Source organism: Ramularia collo-cygni (genome assembly GCF_900074925.1).
Source record: "Ramularia collo-cygni strain URUG2 genome assembly, contig: RCC_scaffold07, whole genome shotgun sequence".
NCBI lineage: Eukaryota > Fungi > Ascomycota > Dothideomycetes > Mycosphaerellales > Mycosphaerellaceae > Ramularia > Ramularia collo-cygni.
Genome location: NW_019716261.1, coordinates 681,472 through 705,513, shown reverse-complemented (window position 1 = coordinate 705,513; position 24,042 = coordinate 681,472). Strand labels below are relative to the sequence as shown.

Sequence of the window (24,042 nt, the reverse complement as noted above, 5' to 3'; positions counted from 1 at the left end):
AGCGGCACGTTGATCAGCCTTCGACTCTAGTGCCTACAATAAGAACTCTTCGCGACTTGCTTCTTTTCTTCGCCTTTGTGTAGAGGAGTTGAGATTGTCGATTCCATGCTCTTGCGTCGTCAATTGCGGTGGTAGAAGGGTAAGGTAGGTATCTTATTATTCAACGTAAGGTAGTATGTCGCCGACGAGAGGGAGCAGGAGCCAAAGTAAGAACTGAGTTATTTGCTTTCGGCACGCGGCCCGAAGTCCGGCGCAATGGAAGCTCGCGACTGCACGCGACGACCCGTCCGATGATTGGAGCTTCTCCATCCATAACCATAACATCGACATTCCATTGACTGACTGGTGGTGTCTCTCATGGGACCACCCAAGCTTCATCCACCATGCAGGCCTACACCGAGCTTGTGCCTCCGACGGCCGTGACGCATGCCATTGCTCTGCCATTTCTCAGTTCCAGTGCCACGAACCTCGTCGTTGCAAAGACGTGCCTCCTCCAGGTCTTCGACATCACTTCCTCGGACCAACTCCGCCTGATTGGCGAATATCCCCTCGCCGGCACCGTCACCGCCATCGCGCGCGTCAAACCCCTTTCTGAATGGAAAACGGTCGGCGAAGCTCTCCTCATCTCCTTCCGCGATGCGAAGCTCAGTCTAGTGCAATGGGATCGCGACAATTACCGCCTCAACACCATCAGCATCCATTACTACGAGGGTGAAAATGTCGTGGCGCCACCGTTTGAGCAGGATTTGGGGGAATACGAGAGCGTCTTGACCGTCGATCCCAGCAGTCGATGTGCTGCCCTGAAGTTTGGCGCGAGACAGCTGGCYATTCTGCCCTTTCGCCAGTTTGGAGATGAATTGATGGGCGAGGAAGAGGGCGAATTCGAGGGCAAGGCGGAGAGGATGGAGGAAGGATACCACGACAGAGACCAGACTCCCTACAAGCCTTCCTTTGTGCTTCCCTTGACCACACTCGATCCCACTCTATGTCACACGGTCCACCTGGCCTTTTTGCACGAGTATAGAGAACCCACACTGGGCATTCTCTCATCACCGATCGAACCCTCGGCTGCTCTGTTTGAAGAAAGGAAGGATTGTCTCACATACACCGTCTTCACCCTCGATCTGGAGCAGAGAGCCAGCACAAATCTCATCACGGTGAGCAAACTTCCTGCCTCGCTGTGGAAGGTCGTCCCACTACCTCTTCCCATTGGAGGTGCGCTCTTGGTGGGAAACAACGAGTTTGTGCACGTCGACCAAAGCGGCAAGGCGAATGCCACGGCTGTCAACGAATTCGCCAAAAAGGAGAGCGATTTCGGCATGGTAGATCAATCGCATCTCAATCTCAAGCTAGAGGACTGCTGTATAGAGGTCCTTGACTCCAAAACGGGAGAGCTGCTGGTGGTATTGAACGACGGATCTCTCGCGACGGTGACATTCCAAATGCTGGGTCGGGCTATCAGCTCCGTAGATGTTGCCAGAGTATCGACAGAGAACGGAGGCTCAATATTCCCCGCAGCTGCATCATGCGTAACGCGACTGGATGGCAGTAAGCTCTTCGTCGGCAGTGAAGATGGTGCCTCCCGATTACTTGGCTGGAGCAGGCCCATCCCATCCCTGGCTCGCAAGCGTTCCCACGCGCAAATGCTTGGCAAGGATCCAGAGGATGAAGACGATGAAGACGCAATTGACGAGGATGACGATGACCTATATGATGCGGCGCCGGAAACCAAGAAGAGAGCGACCTCTGCAGCAGACCCCACCTCTGCGGAGAGCCTTGCTAGGTTCGATGTCAGAGATACCCTCAGATCTATCGGACCCATCAACAAGATCTGTTTGGGAAAGCGGCCAGGTTCAGCAAAAGACAAACTCCAACTTCTTGCCGGTACAGGAAGAGGTCGCTCAAGTCGACTGACCAGCTTAAATCGTGATATCGTCCCTCGAACGATTCGCAAAAGTCAATTCGATGGCGCGAAGAACGTCTGGGCCATCCACTCGAGGCAGCCTGAATCAGATGACGACCACGATAATCTTCTCTTCGTCTACGATGGGTCAGAAACGCAGGTCTACGACATCACGTCTGCTTCTGCTGATGAGTCAGGCGAAGGTGGCTACATCGGACGCTCAGCATCTGAATTCGAACATGAAGGCGAGACGCTTGAGATGGGCACACTCGCAGACGGTGTTTCAATCGTGCAGATTCGAAAGACCGAAATCAGGACATATGACGCGGTCAATCTTGGACTGAACCAAATCATACCTATGATGGACGATGACACGGATGCAGAATTCAGCATTGTACACACCTCTTTCTGTGACCCTTACTTGCTTGTGATTAGAGATGACAGCAGTGTGCTAGTTCTGACAGTCCAGGGAAAGGAGATTGAGCCGCTTGAGAATGAAGGTCCAGTCGCAGAGAATAAATGGCTCAGCGGATGCATCTACTCTGGCCATCTCACAGATGATGTGCCCGTGCTGTTCCTTCTAAGTGCCGAAGGAGCGGTGAACATATTCTCCCTTCCCGATTTCGAGTTCCTTTGTGGTTTCCCTGGATTTCCTCACCTCCCAGCGGTCTTGGCATGGGAGCGAGGAAAGGAGAGGAGAGCGGGCATTAAAGAAACTCTCACCGAACTGCTCATCGCTGATCTCGGCATGAGTGGTGTCAATACGCCCTACCTGATTGTTCGTACCGCCCTCGACGATGTCGTGTTGTATGAGCCTTTCCTTCAACGCGATGGACAGTCCGGACCCGCAAAATGGTTCTACGGTCTACATTTCCGCAAGGTACCAGTACCGTATACTCCAAAATATAACGACACTGTGCCGGCTACCGAGGAGGCAGAAGAGGAAGCCAACGCCCGTCAGCCTGCGCTGAAAATCATCTCGATAGGCGCATACAGGGCCGTCACTATACCCGGCTCACCTTCGTCCCTCTTGCTGAAAGAAGGCAGTAGTCCGCCAAAGATCTTGGAAGTATGTCCAGTCGCAAAGCCTGCCGGGGCGACCGCTACTCTCACCCCGCTCAACCGCATTGATTGTCAACGCGGGTTCGCGGTTCTAAGTCACAGTGGTGCGTTGGTCGAGCAGACTTTACCAGAAGGTACTTGGTTTGGAAGTGGATGGAGCGTGAATCAAACCGAGCTGCAGATCAATGGAGAGACGGAGGAGGTAAGGCAGCTAGCCTATCACAAAGGGAGGGGTGTTTGGATTGTGGGTACTTGCCGCAACGTCGACTTTTGGTTCGCAAAGGAGGACGGGAGGCACTCGGAGCAGGACGGTAAGTTTACTCCCTTCTTCGCGGCGAACGCATCGTGTAAAGTCTTCACGTACTCACCCTGTCTCTTCAATGGGGAGCTGCGTTAAACAGCATGCGAGATTAAGAGAAGTCCTTGATTGTTCAAATTCACTCTGCAAGACTGCTAGGGAAAGTGGATTGTATTCTCAAGGAGACAGACAACCACAACGCGCGACTCTTGCTGCAAAAGCTAACATATCTCGCAGACATCAGCCTCCGACCACAAGTACCACAATACAGTATACACATCCTCTCGGCCACCACTCATAGTATCCTTCACACCTATCCTCTCCCATTCCTTGAGACTCTCACAGATCTCAAAGTCCTCGATCTAGAAGCCTCAGAGATGACCCATGACCACAAACCTCTTGTCGTGGCAAGCACAGCTTCTCAGCGTGGCGAAGATATGCCCGCTCGTGGCGCCGTCATTGTCTTTGACATCATCTCCGTCGTTCCAGACCCGGACATCCCCGAATCCAACCACAAACTCCACGTTCTCGCACGAGAAGAATCTCGCGGGGCCATCACGGCCCTTGCACAATTCCCCGGCGGTCTACTTGGGACGGGACAAGGATTGAAACTGATGATACGAGGAATGAGGGAGGATGGAAGCTGTCTCCCGGTCGCCTTTTTGGATGCACAGTGTCATACCACCGTCTTGAAGACTCTCGATGGGAAAGGCATGTGGATTGCGGGAGATGCTTGGAAGGGGTTGTGGTTCGGAGGCTTCACGGAAGAGCCCTACAAACTCACCATTCTCGGCAAAAGCACCCTGACAACGGGCATGGAGGTCATGTCAGCAGAGTTCCTACCCTTCGACGGCGGATTATTCATCCTCGTCTGGGATGCCGAAGAAGACATGCATGTTTTGCAATACGACCCTGAAAACCCCGTAACCAGCGGCGGGATGAGATTACTTCACCGCAGCACTTTCCACGTGGGACATTTCCCGACCAACTCTCTCCTCCTGCCCAGCACATTGGCGCCTTTTACTGAGCAAGCAAGGGAGTTGCCGCAGCATGACGGAGAGGAAACGAAGCAGACGCAACAGAACTCACCGCTGTACCATGTGCTCACCACGAGCTTGTCAGGGTCCATCGGATTGGTCACGCCTTTSGATGAGAGCACGTATCGACGACTGGGAGCACTGCAGGGACTCTTGACGAATGTGCTCGAGCACCCCGCTGGCTTGAATCCTCRAGCTTATAGGAGCGGGAAGGGGGTCGAAGGAGCCGAAGTCCTCGGCGCGAAAGGCGTGGTGGATGGTGCGCTCATCAGGAGGATTGGGGAGTTGGGTGTTGCGAGAAGGGCGGAGGTATTGGGTCGGGCTGGAGGTGATGGGTGGGGTTTGAGGAGCGATCTGGAGGTTCTTGGAGGGGGAGGGCTGGGGTTTTTGTAAGACGCGTATGATAGAAAGGGCGGCGTGTCTTCGCCATACTTGCTTGATTAATGAGCCATATTGCTATGTGGGTGTGTCCCTGTCCCTTCCTTTCCTCACGAACACACTGCATTTCACGACGCCCCTCGCCATGGCAAGTGATCGGCTGGCTCGAGTCAATTATGCGCAGTCCTCACATGATAGATTTGCGCCAGGGGCCGGGTAATGATGATTAAGTCAGCGAGGAACATCGATGCGTGTTGAATGAAAAGAAAGGGGAATGTTGCTTGCTTGTTTGCTTGCTCCACCATCCAATCTTGGTCACATGTATTTATTTGCCAGCATACCACGAACGTCCTGGAGATGTCTTGCCGGGTTGCTCGTCTTCTGATTTCCGCGGAGTAAGAGTACCACATGACATGGCTGTATTTTCCAACCCACTTCGAGCAGTACTCCAGCTAGTTCCAGTTGACTTCGATATATCGCATTATACAGGAGCTCAGGCAACGGACCTCCAGATTCAGGTCCCTGAGATCGATCAAATCTGCAAAGCAATTGAGGAAGAGGCCGTACATTAACGTGCATCAAGTCCGAGTACTTCAACCTGTCAGGCGATTGATCCAGATCGTGGTGACTGTAAATGCTGAGCAATGGCTTCAGCGCCTCTGTCGAACTGTTTCTTGCTGCCTTCCTCATGAGCTCGGTTATGTGTCCAGTCGTGAGATGATTGTGGAATCCAGCAGTGAAAAGGTGCGGGAGCACACCCGGAATCGCCGAGGGTAAATTGTCAATGCCGCCTTGCTCAAGATCAATTCGCCTTCTCTTCGATTGGGGTGAGCCAGGAGATGCCGTACTACTCCGAGGAGCCATTTCCAGCTTGGGCTAAAAGGGTGGATGCAGATTTAGGGGCTCAAATTCTAGAGGTGGATATATCGGCACTCTCGCCCAGCCGAGGACACAATCTGGCGGTAAGAGACTGCTGAAGTAGGCAGGGCGTCGTGCTACTAAAGGTGTAGACGTAGACAGGAGAAGCCGTCCGAACTACAGCGTAGCGCCAAAGTTGGAATCTTGCTGATGAGCTGCACCACGCTTGAGGTCATGCAACATGACAGCAAACCGCTTACCTTGATGAGCTATGGAAAGCATGATTGTCCGAGCTGGCTGATGGAATACCTACGTTTCATGAGGCGCCGCATATTGATGCTGATGCTGGGCATGCTCGACGCAGGCTTGGCGAAATAGCCGAGAGTTGCCTCACTTGGCTCGCCTTCGTCTTTCAGGTTGCTCCTTGTGTGTTCAATACAGCAGTCTTCTGTATTTTGAGTGCAGCTGTCTGTAAAGTGCTGTCTATCGCTTACGGAACGTTATTTCCGCTCCTCGTTTGGCATTGCCAACATATCTGTGAGGAGTGTCGGCTAGGGGGACATCCCATCGGCCGGGCAGTGGCATTCCCATGAGCTTGCAAGAACTGTATGGGTGGATCAGTGCCACGCTGTGTAAATGCTTCATGCACATCGAACCAGTTGAGTTGAGATTCAGCAGTCTTCCCTCACCCTCACCTCCTCGGCACTTCCTCGACAYCGCCAAACTCCTCCACCTCCTCCGTACTTCCACTTCCCACGCTCCGCTCATCAGCCTCATGTACTGTTCTCTGTAGTTGTCTCACGCCACCTCTCCTTCCAAAGAAGTCATCCGTCTGCAATCCTCGTACAGCCTCACTCTTGATACCACGTCCCATCTTCTCTCCGCTAGCCTTTGCCCGCTGGATATACTCCCTCACGGGCACCATGGCAGCATCCCTGCAACTCTCTTTGATATCACTTCCACTCATACCTGCACTGACCCTCACTAATGCATCCAAATCAAAGCTGCCAGGTCTCGCATCTATCTTCGTATCTCTGAGGGTGAGTTCAAAGATGCTCCTCCTCTGCTTGGAATCTGGTAATCCAACGGGAAACTTCTTTGGCATTCTTCGGAGAATCGCCTCGTCGATGTCCTGAATCCGGTTCGTAGCTCCAAGAATGCATATCCTCTGACCACCCTCTCCCACGGTCGCACTCGCTAGCCCGTCCCAATGTGTCATGAACTCTGCCTTTACCATGCCGCTCGCCTCGTGCTCTCCACTTCTCCGCTGGCCCAGTACAGCATCAATCTCATCGATGAACACAATGCTCGGCTGAAGCTTTCTTGCAAGTGAGAACACGGCTGCGACGAGCTTATTGCTATCGCCATACCACTTCTCTGTGAGTGTTGAGATGTGTAGGTTGATGAAGCATGCGCCACTTTCTCTTGCCAGTGCTTTCGCAAGCATCGTCTTTCCACAGCCCGGAGGCCCATAGAGCAACACGCCGCTAGGTGCAGTCAGAAGAGAAGAGTGATTGGAGTATAAATGTGGCATAGTGAGAGGGTAGATGACGGATTCCCGCAGCTCCTCAATAATCGAGTCCAGTCCTCCGATATCGTGAAAAGTGACGGGTATCTCGGCTGGCGATACAACTTCCATGGCGATCGTCTGTTCGTAGGGTGTCAACGTCAGGTCTTCGCGGTGTTTGGTGCGTTCCGTAGGGAATTCGTCGGCATCGGAGTCGTCGGAAAAGTCATCGTCGCGATCGGGGGACTGGAAGATTGATTGGAGGCGGGAGGTGGCGGCGAGTGCTTTCTGTTGGGCTTCACTTTTGGCACCAGCATCCGGATCAAGTCGAGATATGAGTTGTCGCGCGAGGAAGTAGGCAAGGACGGGCTGGACAAGTGTCAGTTGGGCGAGCTGGGAGGCGACCCGCGGGTTCGGGAACGACGGGGGTGGAACGCACGGCGGCGATGACAATGGCAAGGTCTGCTACCCATTGCCCGTGTTTGCGCTCAAAGACACCCATATTGGGAAGGAAAGATTGTGGGTTGGTAGGTGAATGAATGAATAAGYCAATGTTGAAGGAAAGAGTATCCACTTCCTTGACATTCACATGTGATGCCGCTATGCGCTGTCCTTGGTCCTTTATCCGCTGGAGCACGGGCCTCTTCTGCGTCATTGCTCTAGCATTCACACGAAAATCGTCCCATCTACAACTCCATCTCATCTGCTTTCCTTGTATGCTTGCTCAATTTAATGACATCGAATAACAGTGATGCGCTGTGAGTTGGAATGACCCAGTCGACTCGCTTGACAATCCAGATCCACGCAGCAAAGGACATTCCTCGGCCTGGAGGACCACCGCTCACGAGGGCTGGAAATCATGCCATACGAGAGGTCGTGCGAAGGGCATAGTTGCACTTTCACTCAGATAATCCGATGCACATGAATGCAGTTGACTTTCATCACCGCATGTAGCTGATACACTGCACGCGTCTCCGTCTGCCCTACCTCGCGGGAACGCAGAGAGACCCACTCTACCCATCGCAAGGCGCGCTTCCGAAGACTCCGCCTACTGAAATATACCAGGCAGCAAGGAAGTCAAGGGCATGAATATAGGAGCACGAACCTGAGAGTCAGCAGCTAAAGAGCAGCGGCCCAAAAGGAGACAGCATTGGTTTGGCATGCGTGATTCATTCGCAGTCGGTGATGTTTGCCCGCCTTTACTATACTCACACAAGGCAGTGCATCAACGCTACCTCGAGAATTCCTTTGTGAGATGGAAGTTGCTTGTCYGTCGTAGAGACGGGTTCAGGGAGTAAATTAGGTATTGTACCATCAAGAAGGAACGCTAGAAGCCCGAAGGAAGACGACGGGAAATTGAAGCGAATGCCAAGGCTGGTCTAAAATAAGACGACTGCTGGTCATGTTTTGCAATCTTCTCCGTAGCAAGAAGAAGCAGGCGGTTCTTGTTTGTCAAATAAACTTACGATGAGCCCGTAATCCCTCTACCAAGCCGCAAACAGTGAGAAGCTTTACGAAGAGCGCTACCGGAATCTCTGGCGGACCAATGGCGCCCATCCATCAGTGTATCTGGAACCATGAACAGTGGATAAGGAACGGGCCAGGCGTGTACTACTTCTTCGACAATGGAGCAACGCAGAATGTGGCTGTCATTCGTTGTTGACACAAGATTCCATTCTTAACGTGGCCGGCTGGCGTTGTACGCACGTATTCGTGGAGTCTTACAGACACTTGAGGCTTCTTGATACTCAACCATGTCGTCGCCACAAGAGCTATCACCTTGGGAAGAATTGAACTTGCTCGGGCAGTCTCTTGACCTTTGCTATTCGTCTCACAAGAGAATGGACACCGGAGAATTGACACCAATGGGTGCCTCTCATTGCTTGGCACCACGCCGAGAAGCCTTGTCACCGCTTCACTGAGAGCTTGTCAAGCTTGAGAAGCTTAACCAAAGCACTTCAGCCGTGCGAGCCACAGACATCATGCATGCAAAACCATCTAGACCACTTCGTATTGGTAATAAGTTCTATCATTGTAGGCAGCCAGTTGAATCCCTCACAACACCGAGGTCAGCATTGCGCCTCATTGAACCTGGTTCGACCCTCTCCCATACGGATTGCGTGGCGCCTTCGAGGTGACGCCCACTGCTATCCCTAGACTCTAGGTCTATCCACGCGATTACCCTGCTGGCCGTTGTGGCGTCTTTCAAGGGCTCAAGGGCGTGCCGATCACAGCGGGGAAACCCCTCGCCCAGCTTACAACCCACATCATTACTACCGCCGCGGGCACTTACGCTGAGGACAATTTTGAACTCCTGGCTTAGCCCCTGGACGTGGACGTCCAAGTCGTTGGAGACGGAGAGACTGCCTTATAAGTTTACCCGACCTAGAAGAAGTCTCCGCGCCATCAAAGCTTCTGGCCTCTTGGAAGCTCACTGGATGCATGCCGGGACTGTCTGCCTCGGTATGTGGCTGGCGCGGTCGCATCAGTGCATATCGCATAGATCTACACTATCTCCACGCTACCAAACAACGCCAGTGCAAGTAGGGCAGCTTACCTTCCAATCGTGACTGGCTGAACCTGATCGAAGTGGTATTTGACAAGCGCTTGCACAACGTAGATCTTTCTTAGCACCATTGCTTAGCCGGGGCCACCCAACTTTGCCTAAACACCTGCTTCTTTGCGACAAGATTCGCACGCGACAGGYGTGCATGGATCGTCATCGGCCATGCGAATGCTGCTATCTTGTGTGGATTTATAAAGGCGACAAGTCCAGAGCCCGAGTTTGTTTCGGTAGGTGCTTCTCCTTTCTTGCTCTGACCGAACAATGCGTTTCTCATCCATCACTGCCCTTGTGGCACTGGCTACTGCAGCTATCGCTGCTCCAACCAACACCGAGCGTCATGTTCTCCATGAACGTCGCTCAGTGTCGGAGAACTGGGTGAAGGGTGATCGTGTGCACAGCCAAGTCAAGCTGCCAATGCGTATCGGTCTCACCCAGAACAACCTGCACAGGGGTCATGATATGCTGTTGGAAGTGTAAGTCCACAATATGGAGACATCACAGTGATGATTCACGAATGTTTGTCACCGAAGGGATTGCACAGCTGACATCCTACTCCAGATCTGACCCCGAGTCCGAGTCGTACGGAAAGTACTACTCTGCTGAAGAGGTGCACGATCTCTTCGCACCGTCCAAAGACAGCGTCGATGCGGTTCGCAGCTGGTTGCACAAGGCTGGCATTGAGGCCGAGAGAATCTCGCAGTCTGTGAACAAGCAATGGATGCAATTGGATCTCAGCGCTTCGGAAGCGGAATCACTGCTTCAAACTAAGTACCACTTCTTTGAACACGCACCAACTGGAAAGACTACCATCGGTTGCGACGAGTAAGGATGCTTGTGTGAACTAGAGCAGTACACCATACTGACACCCAATAGATATCACGTCCACCAGGATGTCAAGAGACACATCGACTACATCACCCCTGGTATCAAGCTTCATGCTACACGAAGCCCAGCGCCTGCTTCTGGCGAGCTCGAGAAGCGTACATTCGGTTATGGCAAGACTGGGTCTTTGCCACCACTCCTGAAGGACCTGCCCGACACGATCCAGAACCTCCTCGCCCTTCCTCTCTTACAACTTTGTGACATTGCCATCACACCCGAGTGTATCAACGCAATGTACAACATCACCAAGGCAACTTCTGCGCAGCCTGGTAATGAGTTGGGTATCTTTGAGGATCTGGGAGACTACTACTCTCAAACCGACCTGGACCTCTTCTACCTCACCCTGCAACAGCGCATTCCTATTGGCACTGGACCGACCCTCAAGGGTATTGACGGTGGCAAGGCACCTGTCAATGTTGCCCAAGCTGGTGAGTCTCAATGCTAAACTGGCGTTTCAATCGTCGCCACAGTTCGTCGTACCGCTAAGCATTGCGTCTGACTCGTCAATGCAGGACCTGAGTCCGATCTTGACTTCCAGATCGCCTACCCTCTCATCTATCCCCAGAAGACTGTCCTTTTCCAGACTGACGACGCGGTCTACGAGGCCAACTACACCTATGAGGGGTTCCTCAACAACTTCTTGGACGCCATTGATGGATCGTACTGCACGTACTCTGCATTCGGCGAGACTGGCAACAGCCCGTTGGATCCCTCATACCCGAATCCTGCTCCAGGCGGCTACAAAGGCCAGTTGCAGTGCGGAGTTTACAAGCCAACCAACGTCATCAGCATCTCTTATGGTGGTCAAGAGGCCGACCTCCCCGCTTCTTATCAACAGAGACAGGTAAGTCGATTGATGTGAACACGTCCAAAATCTTGAACTGACACTTTCCGCAGTGCAGCGAGTTCATGAAACTCGGCATGCAGGGTATCTCCATCCTCGTAGCTTCCGGTGACTCTGGTGTCGCAGGTATGTACATCACGATAACTAGTGTATGTACGACATGACACGGGACTAATAACCTGCAGGACCTGCTGGCGACAACAGTGACAATGGCTGCCTGAACGGCGGCAAGGTCTTTAGCCCCGATTTCCCGGCCTCCTGCCCATACCTCACCACGGTTGGAGCTACAGTACTCACCGGAAACGTGAAGAAGGATGAGGAGAGGGCCGTCCAGCGATTCCCCAGCGGAGGAGGGTTCTCCAACATCTACCCAATCCCATCTTACCAGTCCGCTGCCGTCGCCAACTACTTCGCGACATCTCCTCCACCCTACCCTTCATACTCCGGCAGCAGCTACGGCAACGGAGTTTGTAAGTTCATTCGAATACCACGTGAATAGCGCTTGCTAATTCGATATGAACAGACAACAGAACTGGAAGAGGATACCCCGATGTCTCCGCCGTCGGCGACAACATTGTCATTTTCAACAAGGGAGCACCTACTCTCATTGGAGGCACCAGCGCTTCCGCTCCCGCATTCGCCGCTATCCTCACCCGCATCAACGACGAGAGGCTCAAGGCAGGCAAGTCGACTATTGGCTTCGTAAACCCAACTCTCTACAAGAACCCTCAGGTGCTCCACGACATTACCGTTGGAAGCAACCCAGGTTGTGGCACGGATGGTTTCGCCGTCTCCAAGGGCTGGGACCCTGTCACTGGACTTGGTAAGTCAAGACGTCTCCTTTACAATGGACATCTGCTAACATTAACAAGGCACGCCTAACTACCCTGCCATGTTGAAGCTTTTCATGTCGCAGTAAGCGATCAGATTTCTTGGATGACATATTGTCATGACATGAATGGTGATAGTCGATTCTTTTCGGGAATCTGTATGATTTAACGACAATCTTCAAAGAATAATGAAATATGTTGATGATCTTGTATACACTTCGCATCTGATTTACAATCTCGACATGTCGTAGTCGTTATCTTGCTCTTGCTACACTCTTTCTGTCGCAAGCAGAGTTCGAAGGAAATTGATTGACAAAACCTATAGATTGCGTCCAAGTCGTAAATCACACTTCACACGTCTCTGTGAAGTCGCCATAGCCTCTWCCACTGATGAACATGCCTACATAGCAAGAGGCCGGGTGAACAGTACGGCGTTCTACGATGCATTCTCTTGTATCGGTTCGACAAATTCACCATGAAGCTCCCAAATATTTCACGTGAATCTCCTCCTCACAACAGCCGAACACATCTGCCAATCTTCAACACCCCTGAACAGTTCGACATGATATATACATGAACCTCGCCACGTCGTTGGGTATACAAACAAAAAAACTTCAATGATACCCCCAAAATTTCGATCAATAATTCAATACCTTCGTCAACATGATTCTCATCACAAGCCCCTGTCCCCAACAGCCACAAGAGGCGAAGCTTCACTCTCCATCAAATCACCTCCATTATCCACACAAGGACTAAGCACCGGGCTAAGCGCAATCTTCGGCCTCGCCTTGAAGACCGAAGCATATTCTGCATCCTGATCAAACAGCTCCTCCCGAGGTGTGAGATCACGACGTTGTGACGGGGTGATGTCGTTAGCAAAGGCGAGAGTCGACCTTCGATGTTCCTTTTGTGGGGTCTCAAATTGATTCACGGGAAAGGCGGATGTCCTTGATCGGGCGTGGGTGGGTTTCTTCTGTGGAACAATAGGAAGAGAGATGATTGATTGTCGAGTTCTCTCCTGCAGCGTAGAACGTCTCTCAAGTTCGGGTGGCACTTCGGTGGCCATTGGTGTCTCAGGCTTCTCCGGGCTGCGCTGCTCTGTTCCTGGTATAATGCTGGTAAAGTCGTCGGAACTCTTGAACGCCATCGACATGCGAGTTCTGTCGGCTAGATTTGGTCGGGCTGTGCTCCTACCAGGAGTGACGCTAGGTTTCGAGGATAGCTCGATGCCACTATCACGCGCGTCATAGCTCACTTTCCTAAAGGTTGGACTGTTGTTGCCGGAGTTACTTCGACTTGGATTGGAAGAGGTTCCGCCTGCCATCGAAGCCTCCATAGCTGCAGTGAGTTCGTTGTCCTGCCGTATCCTCCGCGACGTRGCTTCCAGTATATCATCCATGCGAGCACCCGGAGAAGCGTCATCCATGTGGGACACGACAGACGCTGACCGCGGAGAGCTAGACGATCCACTGCTCAACCGCTTAGTGGCCAGAGGAGAGAATATTTCCGACTTCAAAGGGAGAATCTCGCGTTGTGAGATGACCTTGGGTTGGTGGTATGATCGAGAGCGGGAGGAGAAACGTTTGTGGATGCCTGGACGGACAGGAGCAGCAGCTTGGGAATGGGAGCGCTGGTGGTTGAGTTCACTCGGAGGATGTGCAGAGCTGTCCTGAGATAGGCTGTGCCGCTTCACCACTGGTCTCTTCGCCTGCGGAGTAGCTTTCGTGGGCGAGCCTTGAGATTTGGCGGCGTTCATCCGCAACTCCTCTCGCATTGTGGTCAATATGTCATCGTACTTTGCGACGGTGACACTTTTGGACTTTTTGCTTGGTGGAGGAGGACGGGAAGGCTCGTCTGCCATGTCACGCAGATTCAATCCTCGATGCTGATCGAACCGCAAAGGAATATCCTTGGGAGCGAAGTCAGACTTTTTTGGACTCTTCGAGATCATGAGTCGTTGGTGGAAGTTCTGCCACTTTTGCAGTCGACGTCGTTGTTGGCGAGTGCGCTGCTCCAGATCCTCGAGGATGCCAGTATCGGCAGTGCATTGCGAGAACAGGCGGTTCTGCTCAGTAGCTTGCCAGAGTGCCTCAAACGACTTGGTGAAGACACCGTCTCCACCAGCTGCGGAATCGCCGTCAATGAGAGCGGTTCGAAGCTCATTACTGCCAACCCATCTCTTCTCCAGCACGTCCTGCGCGAATGTCTGGTTTGGAGGGTTGTCACGAGGGTCGTGTCGTTGTTCTGCGATCCGTATCTTCCTCTGTTCCAGATCGCTCTGCTTCTCGCTCAGCAAGTCACCAAAATTCGCGTATGCCTGACGCTTGTGATCTCGCTGGGCCAAGACTTTGCTCAATGCAGCTTTGTGGGCAATGGCAAGCGGTAACATGCTCTCCCGCTGCCTTTTCCCCAACGATTGTGAGGTTGCAATTCGCTGTGCCACCGGTCTTTCGGCCTCATTCCGCCCATCCACTCTTGCCTTTTGCAGAACCGTGGCGGAAAAGGTCAAGCACACTTCGAAGAACTTGTCTCCTTGACAGTCATCCAGCATCGTTTTCCGCAGTACCGTCTCCCGCCCCAGCACGCCATCCCTCTTCAGTTCGTTCAGACATCGGTAGAGAGCAGCTCGGAGGTTGATGCTCTGCAGGGGCTCCAGAGGTGGGAAGAAAGGCTGCAACTTGTCTGCAGTGGTGGCTGGATCATAGATGCGGAACAGCTGGAACAATGCCCACTCCGCACATCGCATGCGCGTGCGTGCATCCTGGTTTCCAAAGCTCGCTGGAGTAATGGCAGGCCAGTCCGAGCGAGTGTCCAGGTCCAAGAGACGGAGATTCCTGACCAGCAACGAGGCGGTGGAGGGTGCGTGAGCAATTCTCGAGTCTACACGCTTGTGTTGTCGGTGAGCGGCGTTGCTGGTGTTGCTTGCCGAGGATGCACTTCTCTCCATTTTTCCTTCACTGCGGCCGCGGCATGTCCAAAGCGGAAGCTCACCGTACGAGGGGCGGCACTCGGGACTTTGTAAATATTGAATAGGAGTTTCTCGTCCCGTTGCTGGCAAGTGTTCGAACCACGGATGGAAGCGAAGACCCCTGCGCAACGCTTGAGAATTGCGAAACAACGGCGCGCGGTTGTAGGCGCGGTACAAGCTGCAGGRGATCGGCGAAAACAGAGGGGTCGACGAGACAACAAAAGGAATGCAATGAACATTCACATTCACATACCAGACATGTCGTATCCACACGCAAAGCTGATTGATATATGTGTTTGGCCGCACACCTCCATCCAGCTCGTGCTTCAAGTCATGTCATGTTTCACAGCACAGCATGAACCTGGCGTGTGAGCTTCATTAATAACGTCATTCCACCGTTTGGTTGTTCAAACATCCAAACGAATCGACACGGAGCAACGCAACGTCGAGTGATAAACCTACCAGACCGGGCGAGCATATGATTAGATCTTTACAGCACTGGTGCTTACCTCTGTCGTCATATCATCTTGCAGGACCAACAGGACAAACAACGGACACTGAAACGCCCGCGACGTTGACGTTGACATCGACATCAGCGCTGGGCTTGAGTCCGCTGAGACAGGCATCCTGCTATGTTCATTAATTACCTGTGCATGGTCGCCTGACACACCAGCCCTTCTTGACATGCGGACTCTTTGATGGTGGATGGTAGAGTCTATCATGACTGTGGTATTAATGACAGGCTTGCTCACAGATGAGAGCTTCTACATGATATTTCACGTATCTCTCGTAATTTATACGTAGATGAATGAATCTCCCGTTCCGTCTTGCGTTCATCGTCTCATCTCGGATGATTCCTGAGCGTGAAGCGCAAAGGATACCCAGGCCTCCACGGAAAATGGTTGGCGGACTCTGCGACAGGGCAATCAAGCATGATTGAAGTAGAAGTTGAACGAGGGCAGGGCTCATATTCTCTCCAAGTCGTCGTGTCGGCCTCATACCGTGAATTGCGAGGTGATTGTGAAGAATCAAGATGAGCCAATCCAATCCACCTTGATTGAGGGAGAGAAGGTACCGACATGATCGGCACCAGGATCTTTAACCTTTACTTTATCGCCGACATACAGCAATAGGCATTTGTTGTTGCTGCAGCCTGGTGATTGTACAAACATTGACTAAAGCGTTTGCTACGCGAGCCATATCGCACCATATCTTCCACTCTGCCAGTGTCTCTTCCTCCTGGCAAGATTCCAGTGGCAGTATTTCAAGACATCCACGAGCATCCCAACAAAAAAGCCCCACGAGAGCCCCGCGACGTTGTGACCATGTCACCGCCGGATGCCATTGAGACAAACTCGTCTCCAAGTGCGTGATCATACACCTTCCCACTTCATTACTTTCCATACTGACAGCACGATAGAGCCAACTTCCGGCCGCTTGGTCGCAGAGAAAACGCCAGCGCAGTGGACCGTCGACAGTGGTATGTGTCGGCATGTGAGCGCTCAGTGAGCCTACCGTGTACAAACAATCCAAATCTCAAGCTCACCGTACGTTTCTCCAGTCCTCCAATCTGAGCTCTCCTCCCTCCCACAGACGAACTCCACCTCCCCTCTCGCCTTCTTCCATCTGATCGAACGCCTCAAAACCACCAAACGCGAAGGCTGGCGCCGCTTCGACATCAACCATGGCGAATCCATCTCCGACCACATGTACCGCATGTCCATCATCACCATGCTCTGCCCGCCCTCGCTCGCCTCTCGTATAGATCTGGCACGATGCACCAAAATGGCTCTTGTACACGACATGGCAGAAGCCCTGGTAGGAGACATCACGCCCGTGGATGGCGTAGAGAAGAGCGAAAAGTCAAGACGCGAAGCGGATACGATGGACTATCTCTGCACAAGTTTACTCGGCAATGTCCACGGTGGGGTAGCAGGACAGCAGATTCGTGAAGTGTGGCAAGAGTATGAAGATTCCAAGACATTGGAGAGCCATTTCKTTCATGATGTGGACAAGATGGAATTGCTATTGCAGATGATTGAGTATGAGCGCAGTCACAAAGGCGAGCTGGACTTGGGAGAGTTCTCGAGAGTCGCAAAGCGCATAGAGTTGCCGGAAGTCATGGAGTGGGCGAGTGAGTTGCTGCGGGAGCGGAGGGAATTCTGGGCTTCGCATGGCAAGGAGCCAACTGGCGTGCAAGACATCAGCGATGAGCTCAAACGGATGCAGGATGACTACTACGCTGGATCAGGTGCTAACGGGCACAAACACTGATGAGGTATATCCGCTGGTGATATCCAATCATGATCGCGGATGATGATTACATTCACATGCTCGGGGTCAGACAAAACGGTGCATCACCCGAAAGAAGGCGTATCCTAAATGGCTCGCCATCATCGAGTACCACTTTACAAAGTCAATCCTAGGGCTGCGAAGACGAGGCGTGAATCCTGTCAACCTAAGTTTGGGCAGAACCCGGCCGTCAATGTTTCCGAGTGCATCATCCGACGAATTGCATTTGTGGTCTGCAAGACACATCACAAACATCTACCAAACCTTGCCCTGATGCGCGTCTCATTGGTGAATGGACAACGCTCCGAATGACCACGAGTCTCAAATAAATGACCGTGCATAGCCATGATGCTTCGCGTCAAGCGAGGCGGAGAATGAAGTGACCACAAAACTCTCTTTCCCCACGTCTTCCTTGCTATAGTTTGGTCCGTTGCACTCCTACTCCAGCCTTACTTAACAACAGACGTTATTTCAGTAGCTGATCCACGTGGAGCAGGTGGCGATCTGGGGGCCGTCAACCATTTTTCGCTGCATGCTGGAGTCGACAGTCACGGTGGCTGGTGGCACAGTGTGTTCCGTGTTTGAGATCTGGGAGAATGGTATCCGGAATCTTGATCACAGCWATAAATGGAGCTCTCAGAGTGATGCACACGTCTCCGGATCCCGGCACGGAGTCGACAAGTAATCACCCACGCGGCAGACGCGACTGACGCGGGGGCACAAAATATGTCAATGCCAGTTGGTCCTTGCATGGTTGAACGATACCAATGCACATCTCCATCAAGCTGCAGGTGTTGTGCAACATGAAGTCGACTTATCCTTCCGGAGAATAAGTAGTTTGCTGGCTCTTCTCTGGTCTCATCAAGGCCCGGTAGTGGATGCAACCCGTTTTCGCTGCTACTGCTACGACAGCGGCGGGTACATCCACACCCTGCCTGCCKTTCACCAGGGAGCAGTAGTACGATCAGTAAGCACTATTTTTTTGTGTTTGGTATTCGCCATGGGCTACGTTGCTAGATTGAACCATCTCGCCCGGCTGGGTTCAACATTGACACCGCTCGGGGAGTGATCAATGTCAATGTCAATACTGTCCGAGAGGCGTGTTTGGGACACTTCTGCACGCCACGCATTTGTGCAACGGTCGCCATCGTAGTGTCATTGTCACATGTACAGGTACATGAGGGTGAGGTGGCGCGTGCGCTGACGACCAATGCTCGACCGGCACCAAACCGCGATACTGTGATGCTGCGCTGCGCATGGCACGGACGGCATCGAACGCTGCGTACTCTTCGTGGCCTATTGACTTTGGCGGGTTGGCGGGTGTCGTCGTCGCCGCGAACTGCATTCAAAGGCTATGCTTCTCGCAGCTTTGGCGCGTTCGTCTCAACACGCGCTCGCATGGCTTGTGCATGCAGCATGCAGGTGCGCACATTTGGCCGCCGCCGGTAAATTCAATCGCGTACCAAGCTGCACACCTTTTCTTGCCGCCATTGTCCATTCAACCGTGAGATGTGTGAGCGGGAACAGGTCATCTGGGCATTGTCTTGAAATCCACAAGTTAGCTTTCGCGTAGGCGCCAGCTTTTGGGAGCAGAACTTGGAAGCGAAAAGCCATGTGCAGGCTGGCTCCATCGTTGAGTGGATCGCATCTCGCCGAAGATCTACGATGCCCACCCCCACGTCGTCGGACCCTCTCTCAAAGCCTCTCGAAGGACGACCAGACGAGTCGTTGGCTGATGCTGCTTCAGCCTTCATGCACGTCGGCGAGTGAATGCGGAGAGCCCTGTATGGTTGGGCGTGCGACCTTGAAGTAACTCTCTCACTCTAGCCTCGTTGCTCCATCCTCCGTCATCCGTACATCTCCGTGACCCTCGTCCGTCTGCTTGCCTTGCCGTCCAGGACATGACCACGGAGCTCCCACGCTGTAGCACTTGGAGCATGCTCGCCGCCCGCAGTCATTGCAATCTCCACAGCGATAGTGGCACTTCGACGACGACGGCGCCCGCTAATAGCGCATGGACATGGCCATGAGCACCACGATGAGTTCCCACACGGCGAGTACGGACGGAACGGCACAGCGAGACCGGGCCGACGGCGACGACCAGAATAGCATCAGCAACAGCAATGAGGAGCAGGACGTGGAAATGGACGATGCCGAACATGAAGTAGACGAGCTGGCGGACACCAAGGCCAAGAAGAAGCGTCGCGTGATCAAGACCTTTGACAAGAAATACGAATGTCCGGCGGCCGACTGTGGCAAGGCATACTCGCGAGCAGAGCATCTGTATCGGCACCAGCTCAACCACACGCCCARGCAAATCTACCACTGCGACTTTCCCGGGTGTGACCGGCACTTTGTTCGCGCGGACCTGTGTGCACGACACAGGGAACGCCACACAGCCAAAGGATCGCATCTCCAACGCAAGGATGCTTTTTTGAACAGCCAGCGAGGCTCCATCGCTCCGACACCGTCGTCCAATGGAGCCAATTCGCCACCGGGGACGGCATCGACGGCGAGCAACACCTCGCCCACGGACTCTGCCCATGCGATGCCATCGTCGTCGTCGACACATCCAGAGCAGTATCAGATGGCGCCGCCAGTGCAGGCCCCTCAGCCGCCTCGGCAGTCTTACACCACCTCATCCGAGCATTACGCCAATCATCAGCAACTACCTCCTATGCAGATGCAGGCCCAGGTCGGTGCTCCCGTAGACCACCCGTCCTACAACAATTACCACAGCGCGTACCACACATCTGGCTCGATGGAGCCGCCTCCGACCACCAACGGCGGCAGGCGCTACAGCTYTGAGGGCCATTTCGCTCGACCTGGCTCAGCGCAAAATGGTTATGCTCAACATCAACAGATGCCTGCTAGTGCCATGCCACCACCGCCACAGCCTCTCGCATCTGCACAGTCATCGGGTTCCGCCTATCCACAATCCACCTTTCATTCACCCAGCTCGCATTCAAACCCGAATCCAAATTACAATTCGGAGTTCAGATCGCCACAGACCTTTTCCGCTCTTCCGGCATTGCCGCCGTTTAGCATGGCGGCAAACTATGGCAGTATCGGTAGCACGAGATCGAGCAATACCATGTCACCCCCTCCAAATCCACTGGACCAATATCAGATGCCGAACGCCACGGGCAACAGCATTGGTGCATACAACGTCATGGATAACTTCGATGCCACCTATGCTCTGCCGGTATGTCACATTGACGACTTGACAAGCAATTTTCTCGTGATTGTTTTGGAGTGCTAATTTTTATCGCAGGTGTTCAGCGACGGATTATTCAATCGCTCACCAGATTCGGTCTGGGGAGATGCTTTACTTCAACAGCTTTTGGGAGGCGATCCGAATATGCCCTCTCCCCCTTCACAAGACTTCTCGTACGACACAATGGCTCATGTCATGCCTCCGCCAGTTGCAAAGAAAGAGGTGTTAACCCCAGCAAAGGAGCAGGATGTAGATCTCTCCCTCAGCCATGGCATGGATCTCACCATGCGCGAAAGTGTTCTCACGGAACGGAAGCAGGCTCGAATCATCGCTCTGGTACAGTCTTTTGAAGATCTTGAAAACATGCCGGGTCGCAAAGTGAAGGAGGAGATCTTAAAAGGCGATACAAATGACCAGTATCATGCTTTGAGCGTGAACATGATGAAGACCTACATCACAAGCTACTGGATTCATATACACCAGCAGATGCCAATCTTGCACCGTCCGACGTTCAATTCGGAGACGTGTCCGGATCTGCTTCTCCTTGCCATCATGTGTCTCGGAGCTTGCTGCCTGGAACGGACTCATAGTCAAGAGCTCATCAAAACGTGCGCAGAGCTCTCCTTTTTCTCCGCCTACCACATTCGCTGGGAGGTGTTCAAGGATGCCGAATTCAGGCCGACAGCAAAACTTTGGACATTCCAAACGATGCTGCTTTTGGAGCTTTTTGAAAAGATGTATAGCACACGAGCGTTGCATGAGCGGGCACACATTCACCATGCAACCACTCTGACGGTCATGCGAAGGGGATCTTCGCTCATCGGTCGAAGCGCAGTCGAAACTTCATCTGCTGGCTTAGATCCGACGAGAACTCCCCCTGGTCCGGAGGGTAGTATCAATACATCCGGCGTTAACACCCCGGATGCGTATTGGAATCGTTGGATCACTGCAGAAGCGACGCGTCGAGTGGCGTTTGCTGCATTTGTGATAGACTCGACCCATGCCACACTCTTTGGACATTCGGCAGTCATGTCGCCGCATGACATCCGCATTCCGCTCCCCTGCGATGAGGCACTTTGGTCTGCCACGAGTAGTGCAGAAGTTCAACGCGTCGAAGCTAGCCTGGCCGCCAACGGATTCAAGCCCACCACCTTCTTGGACGGTCTGAAGATGACGCTCAACGGCCAGAAAGTTCGCACAAATAATTTTGGTCGTGTCATATTAATGGCCGGGCTGTTGAACTTCAGCTGGCATATGAATCAGCGCGATCTGCAAATCACATCTCTTGGAGCAGGCAGCTCACTGGGCAATCCAATGCGCTGGCGTTCCCATTTGACGCGGGCGTTTGATTTCTGGCGCCGGGACTTTGACGAGAGTCTAACGAAAACCGATCAATGGTCGCAAGTTTGGAATCCAGAGACAAAGTCCACTTGCCACGCAGACCACCACGACAACGTATTCGAATCTCGAACATGTTTGCACAGTCTAGCACACATGGCCATGCACGTCGACATTGTGGACTGCGAGGTTTTCGCTGGCGCCGACCGAGCACTGGGTCGAATCGTAACAGACGGCGATCGAATGGCTGTTCAACGGAAGATGCGTGAGCAGTGGGCGCCAAGTGCGAGGGCGCGCGACGCGACATTTTATGCTCTGCGCTTCCTCTGCGATGTGCTGATGCAGGCGAGCAGCGTTGACGAGAAACAAGATCCGCCAGCCGAGACTGCCACCTTTGACTACAGCGCGAGAGATGACTACCTACTCAACCGGCCATGGATCTTATACTTTGCCATGATGACTGTGTGGTCATACGGCTTTGCACTCGAGGGACCGGTAATCACAGCACCGGGCTACGACCTCTTACCCGAAGATGTCCACGTCCAAGATGCGCGACAGTATTTGCTTCGCGTGGGCAAGGTCACAAGTCCCGACGATCTTCAGAACCTCAAAGATCGTAACCATTACGTGGGCTTGCTGATTTGGCTGAAAAACCTCTTCCGTCTGCCAAGATGGGAGTTGGCGCACGAAGCCAGTAATATGCTAGGGTCGTGCATCAATTTATCGTTGGCGGGGAAAGAGGCGGCGTAGAAAGCATCCACGCGAGTTCGAGATGTGGTGGATGTCGAAAAGGGGGACCGGGCGGCGTTATTTTGATTTTTGGGAGGCATTTTGATACCCTGCACACAGCTATGTGCGAACGCTCTGCTTTTGATTCTACATTTCTCATGCTTGTCGCAAAGGCGGAATCCGATTCGATCGACATGGAATGATCGTATGTTTGACTATGGATACGAGAGCAGGAGGAAATTTACTTCGACAGACCCTTGAGCAAGTACTGTACCGCTTGCAAATAACGACGACAGAGTTGTGAAAATCGAATGTTTCTGTGGATCGGCATGGGAAAGTCTGTATTGGGGCAAGGCAGTTGCGTGTTGCTCTGGTGTCGTGCGGATCACGCTTCTGCGGACTGCGGGCACTCTGGAGTGGGGATATACGTGGGACGCCTTGCATTTCAAGGCCTGATGCTTTATTGGGAGTTGAGTTTCGGATCATGGCTTCATCCCAGGTATATCCTCATCAACTGGCATGCCATTCATTGCCATGCGGTGTGTTTGGATGCAGCCCCCCCTGTACGATGCCAATGCTGATCCAATCGTTTGCTTGCCATTTTCTGGGATTTATTTGCCTCATCGTTGGACGGTTGTCCATGAACGGTGGAGCCGTGGAGCAATTCTGGTATACCGTTCAGGGATGTCCATCTGACAGCCTGTCAAAACATCGCACCTGCAGCTGTCAAATCTCGATTCTTCGACTTCTAGCACACAGATCATGTCTCATTCCATCCAACCTTCACCATCCATCACCCATGTATTTCTTTAATGAAGGTGTCATGTTCTGTCTGTTTGGGCGGAAGACGGCAGAGGCCAACCTGGATTTGCGAGCCGCACACCTCGCACCGGTGCTCTGCGGGTCATGACGGTATTGGGCACATGTATGTCTTGGTAGAGTAATATGGCGTGCAGCAATGGACTATTGTTCGTCTACTCGCGGAAGCAAAGTCATGAAGCCGCGACATGTGCACACTGCAGAGGTTTGTAGATCTAATCGCCGATTTCCGCGCCGCTAAAAGCGCGGATGTGTGATTCACACGCAGTGGAACAGTTCGTTGTGTGATGAGGGGACGCGGATTGCTMAGCATAGAAAAATCAGCGTGACGGGGATGCCCCGTCCCCGGCGTCCGGTCATGGTTGCTATTGTGAGCGCGTTGACCTCGCGCCAATGCATTTTCTAGTATTCTGGGAAGCATTGGAAACAATGACCACAACATGACTTTGGCACGTTCACACAACACAGCACAGGTCTTTTGGCCAACAATCGTGCAATGACGACCATCAATCGG

General features: G+C 52.9%; 6 protein-coding genes; 4 read left to right on the top strand and 2 right to left on the bottom strand.

Moving 5' to 3' along the window:
* Nucleotides 1-383: 383 nt before the first annotated feature.
* Nucleotides 384-4,693, top strand: RCC_05229 (related to Protein CFT1; the record flags this gene model as incomplete). XM_023770503.1 has 2 exons in its annotated part: nucleotides 384-3,276; nucleotides 3,501-4,693. The coding sequence occupies 2 exons, from the start codon at nucleotides 384-386 to the stop codon at nucleotides 4,691-4,693; spliced, it is 4,086 nt and encodes a 1,361-aa protein (XP_023626271.1).
* Nucleotides 4,694-6,227: 1,534 nt separating this feature from the next.
* On the bottom strand, nucleotides 6,228-7,545 carry RCC_05228 (related to membrane-spanning ATPase; the record flags this gene model as incomplete). XM_023770502.1 has 2 exons in its annotated part: nucleotides 6,228-7,412; nucleotides 7,483-7,545. 2 exons carry the CDS (start codon nucleotides 7,543-7,545, stop codon nucleotides 6,228-6,230), a joined length of 1,248 nt encoding a protein of 415 aa, XP_023626270.1.
* Nucleotides 7,546-9,870: 2,325 nt separating this feature from the next.
* RCC_05227 (probable Tripeptidyl-peptidase sed1) lies at nucleotides 9,871-12,254 on the top strand (the record flags this gene model as incomplete). XM_023770501.1 has 8 exons in its annotated part: nucleotides 9,871-10,082; nucleotides 10,168-10,431; nucleotides 10,483-10,919; nucleotides 11,004-11,335; nucleotides 11,389-11,461; nucleotides 11,521-11,805; nucleotides 11,859-12,158; nucleotides 12,208-12,254. 8 exons carry the CDS (start codon nucleotides 9,871-9,873, stop codon nucleotides 12,252-12,254), a joined length of 1,950 nt encoding a protein of 649 aa, XP_023626269.1.
* A 584-nt stretch (nucleotides 12,255-12,838) lies between these two features.
* Nucleotides 12,839-15,112, bottom strand: RCC_05226 (uncharacterized protein; the record flags this gene model as incomplete). Its single annotated transcript, XM_023770500.1, has 1 exon — nucleotides 12,839-15,112. One exon carries the CDS (start codon nucleotides 15,110-15,112, stop codon nucleotides 12,839-12,841), a length of 2,274 nt encoding a protein of 757 aa, XP_023626268.1.
* A 1,346-nt stretch (nucleotides 15,113-16,458) lies between these two features.
* Nucleotides 16,459-17,407, top strand: RCC_05225 (related to HD family hydrolase; the record flags this gene model as incomplete). XM_023770499.1 has 3 exons in its annotated part: nucleotides 16,459-16,498; nucleotides 16,554-16,613; nucleotides 16,695-17,407. 3 exons carry the CDS (start codon nucleotides 16,459-16,461, stop codon nucleotides 17,405-17,407), a joined length of 813 nt encoding a protein of 270 aa, XP_023626267.1.
* A 2,056-nt stretch (nucleotides 17,408-19,463) lies between these two features.
* Nucleotides 19,464-22,730, top strand: RCC_05224 (related to C2H2 finger domain protein; the record flags this gene model as incomplete). XM_023770498.1 has 2 exons in its annotated part: nucleotides 19,464-20,630; nucleotides 20,700-22,730. 2 exons carry the CDS (start codon nucleotides 19,464-19,466, stop codon nucleotides 22,728-22,730), a joined length of 3,198 nt encoding a protein of 1,065 aa, XP_023626266.1.
* Between the last annotated feature and the right edge of the window lie 1,312 nt (nucleotides 22,731-24,042).